This window comes from Galleria mellonella, unplaced genomic scaffold, assembly GCF_026898425.1.
Source record: "Galleria mellonella isolate WM207_F2 unplaced genomic scaffold, CSIRO_AGI_GalMel_v1 utg56, whole genome shotgun sequence".
NCBI classification, from domain to species: Eukaryota; Metazoa; Arthropoda; class Insecta; order Lepidoptera; family Pyralidae; genus Galleria; species Galleria mellonella.
Genome location: NW_026442117.1, coordinates 4,759,150 through 4,776,599, shown reverse-complemented (window position 1 = coordinate 4,776,599; position 17,450 = coordinate 4,759,150). Strand labels below are relative to the sequence as shown.

General features: G+C 50.9%; 2 protein-coding genes across 2 annotated transcripts in view; one reads left to right on the top strand and one right to left on the bottom strand.

The window, feature by feature from the left end:
* The window catches only part of LOC128199948 (sepiapterin reductase), a 115,534-nt gene that overhangs the window by 52,856 nt on the left and 45,228 nt on the right, over positions 1-17,450 (top strand). The window lies entirely within an intron of this gene.
* LOC113515973 (histone-lysine N-methyltransferase SMYD3-like) lies at positions 1,648-4,289 on the bottom strand. The gene is made up of 3 exons (XM_052899215.1): positions 3,923-4,289; positions 3,475-3,769; positions 1,648-2,032 (listed from the first exon to the last, which is right to left on the bottom strand). The coding sequence occupies exons 1-3, from the start codon at positions 4,287-4,289 to the stop codon at positions 1,648-1,650; spliced, it is 1,047 nt and encodes a 348-aa protein (XP_052755175.1).

The following is a 17,450-nucleotide window of genomic DNA, read 5'->3' as shown; positions in this document are numbered from 1 at the left end:
ATTATTTACAGATGTAACACTAATGGACTTTATTAAGGGTCTTGATAGCAAATCACCTGTGCCATTATGATATATCGCTTTGTATTCCAATGGTCGTAGGTTCAATTTCCGCCAAATACAAACTTTTTGTTCGTTAATATGTCTGATTTACTTTTTTTTTGTATTTATGAGAAAAAAAAAATCTTTTATGCAACTTAACATGGTATACAAGCTGACGGTCGACCTTATGGAAAGTGGTAACCGTTGCTTATAGACATGAGCAGTACTATGAACATAACAGAGTATACTGTTTCGCCCATGATACCCCCTATGCGTCCCCATTCCTGAGGATTCAGGTGATATTCCTCTGTACCCTGTAAATTCACTGCCATATCCCAGCCTTTAAACCGAGGAGGGAGGGATTGTTAATAATCGATTACTAATAGGACTGCTATTGCTAGCAATATAACCCGTCAGGTCCATCTCCTCGTGGTGCCCCCTGGAAACCATCGCGTTGAATTCCAGGTGTATTCATCACGGTCGGCTAATTGATCTACTTTTTCATTTTCACTTATAAACCCTCACTGGTGCCCCGCCGGTGTATACCGATAGCGTAGGCGAGTTTACCATTCTATTATCATTCATTAAAAAAAAACCTTTATATCGAAAAACAGCTGCTTCACGGTATAAACACGGATGGGACAGAGGTGCCCAAGGGAACAACTTTTGTACAAAATCTCCGTCTAGTGTATAAAAATGTACTTAAGTATGTAATTTCTGCCAGTTGATTAATACAAGCTCTAAAGAGAGGGGGGAAAGAGATTGTTAGTTATGGAGACTGAGAATTCCATTGCTAGCAATATACTCAACCAGGTCGACCTCCTTGCGGTTCTCCTATCATGGTTAATTCCTGATGAATTCATCATGATGGGCTAACTGGCCTGTTTTCATTCTCATCGATCACCCTTCACTGGTGCTCCGCCAGCGTATCCCGTTAGAGCAGGCGGGGTTACCATAGCATTTTCACCCATCAAAAAGAAAAGAGCTCTAAAGAGAGGGATTGTTAATCTTCATTGCTAACAATATATACTGTCAGGTCGACCTTCGAATTGTCCTGCTGAAAATCAACGTGTTTAAATTTATAGTTGTAAAATCAACTTTTGTTGAACAAAGCGACAGTTTCTTATCAGTTTTTCTAAGCTGAAATTGAATGGGCTACAGAATAATAAAAAAAAGACTATTCAAAAATTCTTATAATTAATTCTGTTATCAGTCACTTGTATCCTAAGGGCCTACCATGAAATGTTTTCCGAAATTTCGGAGCCAAACGAAACAGAAATTTGATGTTAAAATTACATAATACATCCCGTTTGGAATATATATATATATTCCAAACGGCATGAATATATATATATATATATATATATATATATATACACACCTATGTAATGGATATGGGATTTTGTGCGTCGACACACAGACTAATAAAGTAGATACATCTCTGAATTTTAGTTAATAAAAAAAAAAAGAAACCGAAAATTTATTTGCACAATTTGTTTTATACAATTATCAGTATGAGATCCATTTACTGTTTAAACAAGTAATACAAATTTGACTTTGATTGGATAATAATTTGACCAATATAAACATGATGCCAATATAAAATTTTTACATATATACATCTATACTATCATCTAGGACAATATTTTGCGACTTATAGTCCTGTAAATACAAAAGACACTTGCGGAAATATCTGTACATATCCGCGTATTCTTTTGAAAAGGGCACATCATTTAAAAGTTCCAAGCATTCACAAATTTTCTTGTAAATGCCCGCTGTCTTGTTTGGTTCGAAGAAATTTTCTGGTGATTCATTTGAAAATATCATTTTATGTTTCCTCCGTTGTGTAACAGACAGTTGGCTGTTCTGCCTCATCAGCGCCCAATCATGTGGGCTTGCTTCACACACCACACAACTGCAAACGGTCCTGTAAAACCACAACATCCTGTTCTGTCTGTCTTGTTTTGTTTGTGGACAATCCAACCAGTGGAATCTGAAACAGTTATAAAAAAAAAAAACACTATCTTAGTAATATAATAAAATTGTAAGTAAACTATTTCTATACATGGGAGATATTTAAGAAAAAATTTTATATAGCGTCTGCATCAGTGGACTCCAAGGACTCCTAGTGGGTCTTTGTCTTTTGGAGACTGCAGCATTTCCATGATTTGTTTGAGTGAGAAGAATATAGCCTTAATTTTTCACACTCAACGATAATTGCACGAGATAGAGCTACTCATCAACAACAATACCAATGTGGGGGGAAAGGGATTGTTAGTAATGAGGTCTAATAGCCCCATTGCTAGCAATATGCCCTTTCAGGTCGACCCCCACGCGGTTCCCTCGGAAACCATCATGGTTAATTTATGTGGTCAACTGATCTGCATTCTCACCTATTATCTTTCACTGTTGCCCGACCGTTGTATACCGATAGCGCAGGAGGGGTTACCATTTCATTATCACCCAATAAAAAAAAACAACACCAATGTTTCCGTTCACTGTTATCTCCGCTCCCACCCCCGCCGGCACCGACGTCATCACGGGCTATGCGAGCTACCGCTGGCAATGCGAGGCGAGATGCTGTGACTCAGAACAAAGCATAGAGCTTTGTTCTGAGTCACAGCTCATACTCCCGGAAAATGACTTCCGGATGAAGTTGAAACAATTGTCAGAAACGGGAAATACAGCGACCCCGTTAATATCCTGTTATTTATTTAAAACAGACATTGGGTCAATAAATATTATAAATACATACATAGATACTGTCATGCCTGTCTACCATTAAGGTAGGCAGAAAGAATGTAACGCTAAATGCTTCGATTCAAACAAGCCTCTTTTGTTTCCTCCACATTCATCAATCTTTTCATACACACTAACCGGTTACGGATACTTTAATGTGGTCCTTTTTCAACATGTCGATTATTTGGTCGACATACGTCCGTCTAGGGCGGCCCCTAACGACATCTCCATTCATTCTTGCCTTTATCGGGCATCATATCTCTTTCATCTATTTCTTTCATAATTCTTTTATCCATTCTCTCGAAATTATTGTAAATATAGAAGAGAATACTTTATTTGCTTTGAATAAGCGATACATAGTTCTTTTTTAATAAGTAGGCCAGTGGCGTAATGATAGGGTGGCAGGGCTGGCAAAATGCCACGGGCCCCCGACCCAAAAGGGCCCCGGCTCAAGAGGTATATATATATATGGGCCCCATCATTTGCATTGGCAAAGAATTTGCCACAGGCCCCAAATGGTATAGTTACGCTACTGAAGTAGACAGTAAAATTTAGAAAGAATGCAAATTATGTTTTTTTTTTTTAAAGTTACTTATTCATTTTACAATAAATAAACAAATTAGTAATTAACAAGGTATAATATTAGTGATACATAGAAACAGCCAACAGAAACATTTACTTATTAGGATTACTTACACGGGGGTGATGGTCAATTCAGTTCCAGCTTTAATAGGCTGCAATGCTACCAATGCCATAGTGTTGTTGAGAGCTGCAGCACGCGTGTTCGGTATACACGAATGCTTCAATTTTCCAATGAAAGGAAACAGTCCAAAAGACGGATGCTTGCTAAATTTTGTAATTTCATCAAATGTGTCAGACTCAGGCAGTATCATGTATGTAGGTGGTGAAAATATTGTTAGATATATCAATATTCTTGCAAAAGCACGTATCGCTTTGGCTTTGTCATCACCAGATTGTGGAAAAAAACATTCTGAATTGTTTATAATAATAATACAAAATGACCAAATCAATGTCGCATTGAACAACATACCATGCAAAAAGTTTACATCGTAGTTAAAAGTTAACAGGGAGCTTGGATTATTTGAATTAAATATTTCATTTATTGAGCTTTTTACTTTTTTACTGTTGTAACGATTTGAAAGAGCGACAAGTTCGTCCCACGATTTGCACATGTTTCGAACTTTTATTGCAGCTCTCAGTGGTATTTGGATATCAGGTCTGTTCTTAACAAATCCAGCGACGTGGCATTCAGTATTGTGATATTCCTTCAGGCATAATTCATTGCATTGTTTGCTACAGAACAGAGCTAGGGTACAGCCTTCACAAGGAAATAAATTTAGGGACATTTTGAGACAGTAGGAGCACGTAGTGTAATTGCTCCCAGCATCATCGAATGGACATGGAGAAACAACAAATGCTTTCTCTAAAGCCAACACAGTCCCAACTTTTATATCCGTCTTGGCCACTATTTTAGGAAATTTCGAGTCCATAGTAATATCTATTTGTGAACTTGCGCAAGGTACATCCGGATGGCGTTTAGGTATTTTGAAAAAATCCTCAGCATAACTATTATATCTGGAAGTGATAATATTAATAATTCTTAATATTAATAAAGACAGTAATATTGTAAAAAAAATATTCGTGACTTCATCTACATGACCGGTATATGTTCCCTAACAGGGATAAAAATGAGTCTATATCTTTGTTCGCGACATTATTTGTATATATGTAATCGTAATTTATAGTTGTTAAGTCCCTAGTTAATCGTTTCTGTATTCTGTTATTTTATATAGATTTTACATAGATTTAAGATAGTGTAAGTTAAATAAAGTATTTCTTTGTGTGTTGTCATTATTACCTACGAATAGAAATAGAAATTGTAACAATAAATAGAATTAAGAAATTGTAAATTGCAATAAATAAACGCTATAGAGTACCGATCTGAAGAGACACGCGTCTCGTTCTTTCTCGCCCCGTCCCGCTCGCGCAGATTCGCTAACGCGAGTTGGAAACGTTATCATGCGAGCGGGCGGGTATAAAGATAGGCCGCCTCTCGTCGAGCGGCACAATTCCTATTCCGACGGCCGACGGTGACGCACGCGGCATCATAGGCAATCGCAAATCCATTGTTGTTATTCGAACATCCTCGTTATCATTATCATCATCGTTTAACCGCCATCGAAGTTAGGTTACTTCGCCGCGTTTTTTCGAGAAACTGCTCCCGCGATTCGCGTTAGCATAACGGCCGGCCGTTCCGCGAATCAGTGTTAGAAAGTGTTTGTGCTTTTGTGTTGTGGACTAGTGCAGTGAGTGGAGTAGTGCACCGGACTGCAGTGTGGTGGTGTGCTGTGCTGAAGGCACTGCTGTGCTGAAGGCGCTGCACGCCGGCTCCCAGCCGGTGCAGGCGACTAGCGCCGCTACACATAAGCGGGTTGCCATCGCAGGCAACAACACATCGACACCCGGTATCGAGACAATACAGGTATCGTGCTAGGATAATAAGTAATTACTTATTGCATTGCATCATCGTCCGTTAAAACCGTTAGGCACACACCCCCCTGCCCCTCGCGGCGGGGAGGTAAACAAACCGTCGAGCGGCGGCTTTCGCCCGCCATCTCGACTACACTCCAAGGGCCTATTAGTAGATAAATTTTTATTAATTTCTAATTTTTAGCTTTTAATTAAAATTGATAACGATTAATTTTTAATTCAGTACTATTCTTATATAATTACACCCGACTCCAGTTGGGTGACAATCATATTAGAATAAAATTTCCTATTGGGGGTCGACTGTGCCAGCATGTCGCTGACGCAGGAAGACCTCCCGCGGTTCTTCGCCTTTATAGAGGCGAAGTTCGGTCCCGGCCTCATCAAGGCCTTCCTAGAAGCGAAGTGCACCCCTCTGGTGCACAACGAGTCTCCCGCCTCGCCGGCGTCCGCCACTCAGGAGGACACCGGGGAGCTGTCAGCCCCTCCATCGCCTGGGGAAATTCCCCCAGATTCGCCTAGCGCCGGTACAGAGCTAGGCGAGACCAGCCGTCCCTCTTCCCCGGCCGGTATGGAGCTTGACGCTCCGGCCGACCCCCCCAAGGACGATTCGCCTTCGGGCAACTCCTCGTCGTCGGAAGACGACTTCGTAGTAGTCGGTGCCAAGCGCACCAAACGCACGCGGCGGGCTCGCGATCTGCCCCCGCCCAAAACCCAGCGCGCCAACGACGGCGCACCAGTCCGTACCGCTGCTCCCGCGACCCGCGATCACGCGGGAGACAAAAAACCGCCCCCAATAATTATCCAGGACAAAGCAGCCTGGAATAAAGTGTCCGGCGCCCTCAAGGAGAGGCGCATCAATTTCACCCACGCGAGGGTCACCTCGGTGGGTATCAGGGTTGTGGTCCCCACTTCAGCGGACCACCGCCAGCTCACGTCCTTCCTAAGGGCTAATAGTGTGGGGTACCACACTTACGCCCTAGAGGAAGAAAAGCGCCTGCGGGTGGTGATCCGCGGAGTCCCCCGCGAATTGGACTGCCAGGATGTCCTGGCGGACCTTCGGGCCCAAAATTACCCGGTGCACGAAGTGCACAGGATGATTAAATCTAGGACCAAGGCACCTCTCGACATGGTGCTGGTAGTCCTCGACCTCTCCCCAGAGGGGAAAACCATCTTCAATATCAAACAGGTCTGTCTAATATCAGGCCTGACAATCGAACCGCCAAACAAGCGGTCTTACCCTGGCCAGTGCCATCGTTGCCAATTATATGGCCACTCCGCTCGCAACTGCTTCGCGCGCGAGCGCTGCGTTAAGTGCCTGGGTGACCACGGCACCAAGCAGTGCCCCCGCGAGAGCGGCACCTCCACCCCGCCGAGCTGCGTGCTCTGCGGCAACCAAGGCCATACGGCCAATTATCGCGGATGTCCCCGCGCCCCTCGTCCAAGCCAGCACAAGGCCACCTCTCAGGTCGCTAAGACCCCGTCATCCCGCGCCACGCGCCCTGCACCACCCGTAGCCCCGCAGCCGGCCGCTGCGCCGCCCCCACCGCCTAAAAACGCGTGGGTTCGACCTCCGGTCGTCAAAGCGACCCCCTCGACCCCCGCTCATCCTGCAGCGCCCACCCTGGCCAAGATAGTGGCCTCTCCGCCACCACCCCGCCCCGCCCCACAACCAAAAGCGAGCGGCGGCTCCGGCTTCGCAGCCGACTTCGCCCTCGTAGCGAAGCTCGCCAGCTCCATCGACGCTGGCGAAATTACCACACTGGCCTCCAAACTGAGGACCATTACAGCCCCACAAGACAGACTCGCAGCCGTCTGCGAGCATATCGGCGTCGTAGTCGCCATATTAAACTTCGAAGCCTAAATTATGGACTTAAGGGCCAAAAGGTACAAACCTCGGTCAGTTAAGTTGGCGTTTTTCAACGCCAACGGACTGAAACATCAAAAAGACGAGGTACACAAATTTCTCACCGACCATCAGGTGGACGTTCTCCTCGTGCAGGAGACCTTCCTGAAACCCTCGATGCGCGATCCCAGGATCGCCAATTATCTTATCAAGCGAGACGACCGCGTCACCAAGGACGGCGGAACGCTCATTTATTACCGAAGGTCCCTGCAATGCATCCCGATCGACACGCCTCCGCTCGAAAACATCGAAGCCTCGGTATGCCTCCTAGCGATGACCGACCACCGGCCGATCTATCTCGTATCGGCCTACTTACCTCCCACCAAACGGATCCTCCGCGCCGACCTCCAGTCCCTTCTGGACCTGGGAGAATCGGTTATAATAGCCGGAGATCTCAACAGCAAGCACACGCTTTGGAGCTGTGCTCGTCCCAACACGAATGGAAACACCCTGGAGAGGCTCTCGCACTCCATGGAGTTCGACATTCTGCCACCGCTTCATCCGACCCACTATCCAGTAAACCCTCGGCACCAGCCCTGCATTCTCGACCTGGCCCTGCTAAAGAACATAGCTCTGAGGCTGAGTTCTTTGGAGGTCCATGCCGAATTGACCTCAGACCACCGCCCCGTCGTAGTCACTCTCGGCCCGCCACCTGACGGGGCGCCGAAACTCAAAACGGTCACAGACTGGAGCCGGCTCGAGAAAGTCCTCGAGTCGATCGACACTCCGGCACTGGACCGCATCCCCGACATCATCGAGACGGCAGACGACACTAACGCTGCCATAGGAGCGCTCACAGAGCACTTGCAGTCGGCAGTCAAGGACTGCTCCAGGGAGGTTCCGGACACGGGAGACCGCAGATGGAACCTACCTGATGACGCAAGGGCTCTGCTGCGCGCGAAGAACGCGGCCACGCGATATTACGATCGCTATCCATCAGAGCAAAACCGAATCCGCTTGCGAACTTTACAACGTGACGTAAAGGAACGCATGGCGGAACTTCGGCGAGACAGGTGGGACAGCTTCACTAGGGAGCTCACCCCCAGCAACACCGCGTACTGGCGAGCAGCCAAATCTCTCAAAACAGACCAAGACTACTCGGACCTACCGCCACTGGTCCGAGAGAACGATACCCCCGCCCTTTTCGACGAGGACAAGGCTGAATGCTTAGCCGACAGCCTCGAAGCCCAATGTTCACCGAGCACCCTTCCGGTGCCGGACGGTCACTTGCAGGAGGTAGAATCGGAGGTAGAGCGGATAATGTCGATCCCACCCACTACCACACTCCCCCGTTACTCTCGATGAGGTGCAAACGCTCATAAAGAAGTCCACGACCCGCAAGGCGCCCGGCGCCGACGGAATCACGAACAGACTCCTCAAGAGCCTGCCCGAACGCGTTCTGCTACTCCTAGTAGCCATCTTCAACGCGGCCCTTTCCAATGCCATCTTTCCGGAGGCTTGGAAAGAGGCCGACGTGATAGGTTTCCCCAAACCGGGGAAAAACAGGTCCCACCCCTCCAGCTTCCGCCCCATCAGCCTCCTCAGCTCGCTGGGGAAACTGTATGAGAGGCTCATCCTCGCGCGCCTGAAAGACTGGCTACAGTCCGAGGGCATACTGATCGATGAACAGTTCGGCTTCAGAGCCAAGCACTCAGCTGTTCATCAGGTTCACCGCCTCGTGGAACACATCCTAGAGGCCCGACACTATAAGCCCAAAGGGGCCACCGGTGTCCTGTTCTTCGACGTGGCGAAGGCCTTCGACAAAGTCTGGCACAGCGGCTTAGTCTACAAGCTGCACAAACTGGGAGTGCCGGACAGGCTCGTGCACATCATACGAGCCTTCCTGTCGAACAGAACCTATCGCTTCCGCGTCAACGGCGCGCGCTCCAGCGCACGACCGATCAGAGCCGGCGTCCCGCAGGGCGCCGTCCTCTCGCCCACCCTCTTCTCGTTGTACACCAACGATATCCCACGCCAGCCCCGAGTGCGACTCGCCCTCTTCGCTGACGACACAGCACTCTACGTGGACAGCCCGTCGGCCGCCCTGGTGGGCAACAGCCTTCAGAGGGCGGCCGACGAGCTGGGCCAATGGTTCAGTAAATGGCGCATAGAAGTCAATCCAGACAAAAGCGCCGCCGTGTTCTTCACGGTGAACCGCAATCTGTCCCCTCCCAATCAGATTAGGATGTTCGACACACCCATTCCCTGGGTCGCGAGGACTAAGTACCTCGGTGTCACTCTCGACGCAAAATTGACGTTTGCACCACACATCAAAAAAATCCGGGCGACAGCCAACTTTATACGGGGTCGCCTCCATCCCTTCTTAAATCAGTACAGCAAGCTCTCGCTCAACGCGAAGCTAACACTGTACAAAGCCTGCATAAGACCGGTGATGACATACGCTAGCGTCGTCTTCACCCACATAGCTCCCTCATACCTGCAGCGCCTCCAGGCGGTGCAGAGTAAATGTCTGCGACTAATCACGGGCGCTCCGTGGTTCGTACGCAACGCGGACCTTCACCGCGATCTCAAGATCCCCTCCATTAAGCAGTACATGAAGGAAGCGTCTCGACGCTACTTCGCTGCGACCGAATCCCACCCGAACCCGCTGATAGTCAAGGCGGGCTCGTACACCCCGAGAGTGAACGTCACATTTAGACGTCGTCGCCCGAGGCACGCACTCTTAGACCCCGACGATTCCATAACTAAGGCAAACGCGTCCTCCCCAACTACCGCGGAACTCTCGTCCCTAGGGCCCGCAACCACCACACCAACACACCGCACACACCGTCCCCGCCGGCGGGGGCGAAGACTCATGACACCCGGTTCGCGCTCGCGGAATATTCGCTATACGCCCGAAAGTGCGCCGTCCGCGGCGTCTCCTCGTTCCCCCGATCGCTCCACCGACCCACCGTCCCTCGACGGGGGTCGACGTGCGGCGGCCCGAGCCGAGGTTCGAGCCACTTAGGCGCCCTCGGGCGCACGCCGCAGTCCATTAGAAAGAGTCGACACCTCTGTCGCTCCCCTCTCGCGGGCTTGGAGTGCCATCCGCACTCGCCCCTGCACACACGCGTTCGGTGAAGTTGTAAAGGCCATCTGCGGCCAACAACACTTACAGTTAGAAAAAAAAAAAAAAAAAAAAAAAAGTCGAGCGGCATTCGCTTCCGGGCAGCGACACACTACACTCGAGAAGAAATAGGACAAGAAGAAAAAATACTCTCTTCAGACGGTACCGGAGGCTTCAGAATAGTAATCCCTGTGTTTCACTCCAGCCTGAACCAACGCCCCTACAGTCCACGCTCACCGAACGGCAGTCCACACCGTTCATCGTGGTCCTTCGAGCCGGATTGCTGGAGGAACACCGTTGGTACATCGAGAAGCCGGATCGCTGGAGGAAGACCATTCTGAAGCCGGATCGCTGAAATGCCGACTACGAGAAACATGAAGTCGTCGCAACAAAAAATCGCCGTCACCGAAGCCACAACGTCCGCCGCCACCACGTCGACTACGGCCGCCGGAACGCTGTCCGTCGCTGCCACGCCGTCCGTTGCTGCCACCACGTCGTCTGCGGCTGTCAGAACGTCATCTGTCGCTGCCACGTCGTCTACCGCCGCCACCACATCGACTACGAACACGTCCGGCGATACGACGACCACAGGAGCCACGGAGACTACCGAAGCCACAGGAACGACAGAGGAGACAGCAAGGAAGAAGGAACCGAAGCACGGCACGGCACCCACGGTTCGCACCACGGCCTCGCAGAAGAAGAAGGCTCTGGCCAAGGCACGGGAGGAGCTACTTCGAAAGGAGGTGGAATTGGCCGCCGCACGTGTCGCCGCCCTGGAAGCCGAATCAGAGGACGACGAGGAAGTAGAAGACGACGACGCTACCGTCAGAAGAGAACGAACGTCGGATTGGGTTCGTCGAAGCACGCTGGCACTCACAATGGAGCCGCATGTACCAGAGATAGAAGAAGTCACCGGCAAGCGTCAGGGGTTCGTCCCATCGAGACCCGTTGAAGAGGATTCGAGAGCGCCGCCGCCACAGCCGAGCAGCGACGCACTTCACCGGGACCACGCACGCCACGTTGACCCACATGCCGCCATTCCTACGATAACAGCAGCGATGCAGTCGATGAAGAAAGAAGAACCGGTGCTGAAGGTGGGCATCGATTGTAATGAGTTTGCGATCGCCATGCAGATGGCCGCTCGCAACATACTGCCCTCCACAGCGTCAAGAGTCACCGAGTTGCCAGTCTTCAATGGATCGTCGAGCGAGTGGTTACCATGGAAGATGGCCTATGAAGAAAGCGCAAGTCAACACACAGAACAAGAGAACCTAGCAAGACTGCGCAGAAGCTTGAAGGGGGCCGCAAAGGACGCGGCACGCTCCCTATTCGTCGGGTCTACGACCGCAGAAGAAGTGATGAAGATGTTAGCCGCGAGGTTCGGCCGCCCTGGAGCACTCGTCACAGCCGAACTGAACAAACTCCGCGCGCTACCACGACTCTCGGACAACGCAAGAGACGTCTGCCTCTTCGCAAGCAAGGTGCAGAACGTCGTCGCCACGATACGAGCGCTGAACAAGAGTCACTACCTCTACAACGAAGAAATAGTGAGAAACGTCACAGAGAAGATGCCGTCGGTACTACGCTTCAAGTACTACGATTTCGCCAACGACCAACCGGAGGGACAACCGGACCTCATAACACTCTCTCAGTTCCTGCAAAGGACCGCCGCACGATGTGGAAACTTCGCCCCCGCCGAGGAGATACCGTCCGAAGACCGGCGGGAGTCCGCTCCTAGGAAGACGGCGAAGACATACACGACGCAGGAGAAACCCGCTACACCACCGTGCCCGATGTGTCGACGAGAGGGACACGCTCCATCGGACTGCAAGACGATGAAGGAAGCGGACACATCGGCGAGATGGGAGTTAGCGAAGACTCATAGGCTGTGTTTCCGTTGCCTCAAAGTGAGAAGATTTCGCCACGCCTGCAAGAGCAAGAGATGTGGAGTAGATGAGTGCACGCAGACTCATCACCCTCTGCTGCACACCACGCGACAACAGCCGGAGAATGAAGTGACAACACACGTCGTCGAGGACAAGTCCGCCGCAGTCACCGCATCGGCAAGGGAAAACGACAAGATCGCGTTCCTGAAGATCCTGCCGATACGAGTCACCGGTCCCACGGGAACGTGCGACACCTACGCGCTACTGGACGACGGGTCGACTTGCACCATCATCGAGACGACGGTGGCGGAGCGAATCGGTGCTACGGGTCCCCCCGCACCATTCTACATGGAAGGTGTGGCCGGGGCACGGATCAACGCAGCTCAATCGACGCGTGTTCACTTCAAGATCCGCGGGCGGAATTCACAAGAATACACAGTGGGGGCACGGACGATGGACAGACTGCAGTTATCACCGCAGTCGGTACCACGCAGCGTCATCAAGGGCTGTCCACATCTGCGGGACATAGAGAGGGAATTGGTCTATGAAGAGGGCAAACCGACGGTGCTGTTGGGGCAAGACAACTGGCACCTACTGCTGGCCCACGAAGTTAGAAGAGGATCCGACACGCAGCCGGTCGCATCACTCACCGACCTGGGATGGGTACTGCACGGTACGAGTCGCGGCAGGACAAGACAGCAGGTGCACAGAATCAGCCACATAGTGACGACACATGAAGAGGAACAATCGATGGAAGAAATGATGAAGCAACATTTCGCGCTCGAATCGCTGGGAATCGCACCGAAGAGGTCTTACAATGAAGAGGAACGTCGCGCCCTACGCATTTTAGAGGAGAAAACTCGTCCGTTACCGGCGGGAGGATACGAGACGGGGTTATTATGGAAGAAGGACGACCCTGTGCCGCCGGACAACTACGAATCGGCAATGCGACGTCTCCAACTGGTCGAAAGGAAACTCGACAAGAATGAAGAAATCAAGAAGAGATATGAACAGCAAATGGACACGCTACTCAAGAACGGGTATGCTGAAGTCGCCCCGCCACGGAGTTCCCAACGGGTGTGGTACCTGCCACACTTCGCCGTCATCAACCCGCAGAAACCGGGGAAACTGCGGATCGTACACGACGCAGCAGCCAAGACGAAGGGCATCAGTTTGAACGACATGCTGCTGCCGGGCCCCGACTTACTTCAATCGCTACCGGGGGTCCTAATGCGGTTCCGGCAACGACGGGTGGCAGTCACGGCGGACATAAAGGACATGTTCATGCGGGTCACCATACGGGAAGAAGATAGGGACATGCAACGATTCCTGTGGCGAGGAGATCGACGAGAGGGTCCACCTGTGGAATATAGGATGAAGAGTGTCATATTCGGCGCAACATCGTCACCGTGTACAGCGATCTACGTCAAGAACAAGAACGCAGAACAGTACAAGGAGGAGTTCCCGGAGGCAGCAACGGCGGTGGTCATGAACCACTACGTCGACGACTACCTCGCCAGCTTCGACACGGAAGAGCAAGCCGTACGCGTCTCAAGACAGGTCGCACAGATCCACGGTCGAGCCAACTACTATCTCCAACGGTGGGCGTCGAACTCGCATCAAGTGCGCGCCGCGTTCTCCGACACCGGCGGGGACAGCGTGGTACAACTCGACGCGGAGAAGATACTGGGGATGGTATGGCGACCTTCTGAAGACACCTTAGGCTTCAACTTCAACGGACACAAGCTTCCGCCACAGATAGCCAGCGGGGAACAGACGCCGACGAAGAGGGAAGCGCTACGAGCGATCATGTCACTGTTCGATCCACTGGGTCTCGCCACTCCCATCACCATACAGGCGAAGAAGATATTGCAGGAGACGTGGCGTACCGGTATCGACTGGGACACCGAGCTGCAACCACGGGAAGCGGACGCCTGGCGGAGCTGGATGGACCACGTGCGACGGCTGTCCGCGCTGGAGGTGCCGCGGTGCTACCCGGAGGTAGCCACGGCCGATACAGCGGAGCTGCATACATTCGTCGACGCCAGCTCGGACGCGTACGCCTGTGCCGTGTACTGGCGGGCCGTAAGCGCGACCGGCGAGGTCCACGTGTCGCTGATCGCGGCAAAGGGACGAGTGGCCCCACTCAGCAAGGTGACCACGATACCGCGACTGGAGCTGCAAGCGGCCGTCCTCGGGTGTCGCCTATCGCGCACGGCAGTCGAAGAACACGACCTGAAGCCCGCTCGCCGAGTATACTGGTCGGACTCACGCACCGTGCTCGCATGGCTACGCACCGGTCCTCGCGCATACAAGCCGTTCGTCGCGCATAGAGTCGCCGAGATCGTCGAAGAAACGAAGACGAACGAGTGGAGATGGATACCGACGCGGCACAACGTAGCAGACGACGCCACACGCGACCCACCGACGGACTTCGGCTCGCAGCATAGATGGTTCCGTGGGCCGGACTTCCTGTACCTCCCCGAAGAGCAGTGGCCGCGTGAAGATAGTACGAGCGACGATAGTCAAGCGGAAACGGGAGAAGAACGCGTACACAAGCTACAGAACGCGACGCAGTTGTCTATAGCATTACCCGATCCGTCACGTTTTTCTAATTGGTTGAAACTTGTTCGCAGTTCAGCACGGGTGTTGCAGTTCATCGACCTCCTGCGACCGACCAGTCAACGCTGCACCGCCATCCGAAAGAGAAACAAGAAGAAAGAGAGCGCCGACCCCACTTGGACCCGCACGAAGAAAGTCGATAGAGAGAAGACGAAGATGAAAATCAAGAACAGCAATAGTCCATCTGTGTGTTTCATCCCCATAGACACACACTACCTCGATCGCGCGCGACGGCTATGGATTCGCGCGATACAACAAGAGGCGTTCGGCGACGAAATCGCAGCATTGAAACATGGGAAACAGCTGCCGTCATCCAGTCGACTCATACAGCTGTCAGTCGTCATAGACAACGACGACATTCTGCGACTTCGATCGAGAATAGCAGCCGCCGCCGATTTGTCAGCCGAGCAACGAGAACCCCCCATCGTCGACGGAAACCACACCTGGGTGCGCCTATACATCGCATGGGTGCATCGGAAACTTCACCACGGCGGCTTCGAGATCACCACGAACGAGGTGCGACAACACTTGTGGGTGTTGCGCCTACGACACGCCGTCCGCAGTGAACTGAAGAGGTGTCAGCTGTGCCGCCTACGAAGAGCAAGACCGGCGCAGCCATCAACGGGCAACCATCCACATAGCAGGTTGGCGCATCATCAACGACCGTTCACGTTCACCGGCCTAGACTACTTCGGGCCTATGACCGTGACAGTGGGCCGCACTCACCAGAAACGATACGGAGTGCTCTTCACCTGCCTAACGACGCGCGCAGTCCACCTAGAAATCGCCGGCAGCCTCAGCACGGACTCCGCCATAATGGCCCTGCGGCGCTTCATAAGCCGCAGAGGGTGTCCCACGGAATTATGGTCCGACCAAGGCACCAACCTCAAAGGTGCTGACGTCGAACTGAAGAAAGCAGCCGAGGAAGCCATCCAAGAAGAGTCATCAGTTCATTTCATCCAGTGGCGCTACATTCCCCCGAGCGCACCCTTCATGGGAGGTGCGTGGGAACGGCTGGTGCGTAGCGTGAAGACCGCACTAGCCGCTACGTTGAACGAGCGGGCGCCCAAGGAAGAAGTCCTCCACACTCTGCTGGTCGAGGTCGAGCACACCCTCAATAGTCGACCGCTAACCCACGTGTCAACATCGGCAGACGACGACAGCGCCCTAACCCCCAATCACTTCATATTGGGCGGTCCATCGCGCGTCCCACTGCCAGGCAGCTTCACAGAGAGCGACGCGGCGGGACACAAGGAGTGGCGTGCCAGCCAGAGGCTAGCTGACTGCTTCTGGAACCGGTGGGTGAAGGAGTACCTACCCGAGTTGCAACACCGGCGGGAGCCCCGAGCTACACACGGAGCCATCAAAATGGACGACCTGGTCCTGATAGCTGATGGGACCTTGCCTCGCAACACGTGGCCGCGAGGCGTGGTGGTGGCGACCTACCCTGGACCAGACGGCGAGATCCGAGCAGTCGACGTGCGGACGAACAAGGGCATCCTACGGCGACCCACTAAGAAGCTGATCATACTGCCCACATCGACATCGAGCGACGCGAACACGAGTTAACTCCAGCTACGAGAGCTGCGGCGGGAGATTATGTTCGCGACATTATTTGTATATATGTAATCGTAATTTATAGTTGTTAAGTCCCTAGTTAATCGTTTCTGTATTCTGTTATTTTATATAGATTTTACATAGATTTAAGATAGTGTAAGTTAAATAAAGTATTTCTTTGTGTGTTGTCATTATTACCTACGAATAGAAATAGAAATTGTAACAATAAATAGAATTAAGAAATTGTAAATTGCAATAAATAAACGCTATAGAGTACCGATCTGAAGAGACACGCGTCTCGTTCTTTCTCGCCCCGTCCCGCTCGCGCAGATTCGCTAACGCGAGTTGGAAACGTTATCATGCGAGCGGGCGGGTATAAAGATAGGCCGCCTCTCGTCGAGCGGCATTCGCTTCCGGGCAGCGACGCACTACACTCGAGAAGAAATAGGACAAGAAGAAAAAATACTCTCTTCAGACGGTACCGGAGGCTTCAGAATAGTAATCCCTGTGTTTCACTCCAGCCTGAACCAACGCCCCTACAGTCCACGCTCACCGAACGGCAGTCCACACCGTTCAATCTTTGTCTCATATAAAATACATATACTAATCTTCAAAGTGATTGGTTAAGCTTTTAACGTTTTAAGAAATAATAAACAAACTCATTCACTAATATTTAGTTAATATAAACATTTATTTAAACAATTAGCAATTTATTAATAACAAACTGAAGAAAAAGAAATATACAATAAGAATTAGTTTCAAAATTTAAAATTATTTTCTATTTCAGTTGACCTTCTATTAGACTCTAGAATTGAAATGAAAAAAATATTAAAAGCAAAATATAACCATTCAGTTCCTATCTTATGTATTGGTGCATAAAGACAAACTTACTTTTTTTGTATATTTTCCAACCACAGTGCTCTTTGAGCTGTTTCCCTTCGTTTCATTAATTTTTCAAGTATATCATCCGGACACCCCATAGTCATACAAGTACTAATATCATTGAGACAAGCTTTGTAGTGGCGAAAGTTGATCAGAAGGGCTGACCGATTACTATATGCCAGTTTCATGGCGCGGGACATATTAGGAGCATAGGCCAAAGCTTTATTGTAGCATATCAAAGCTT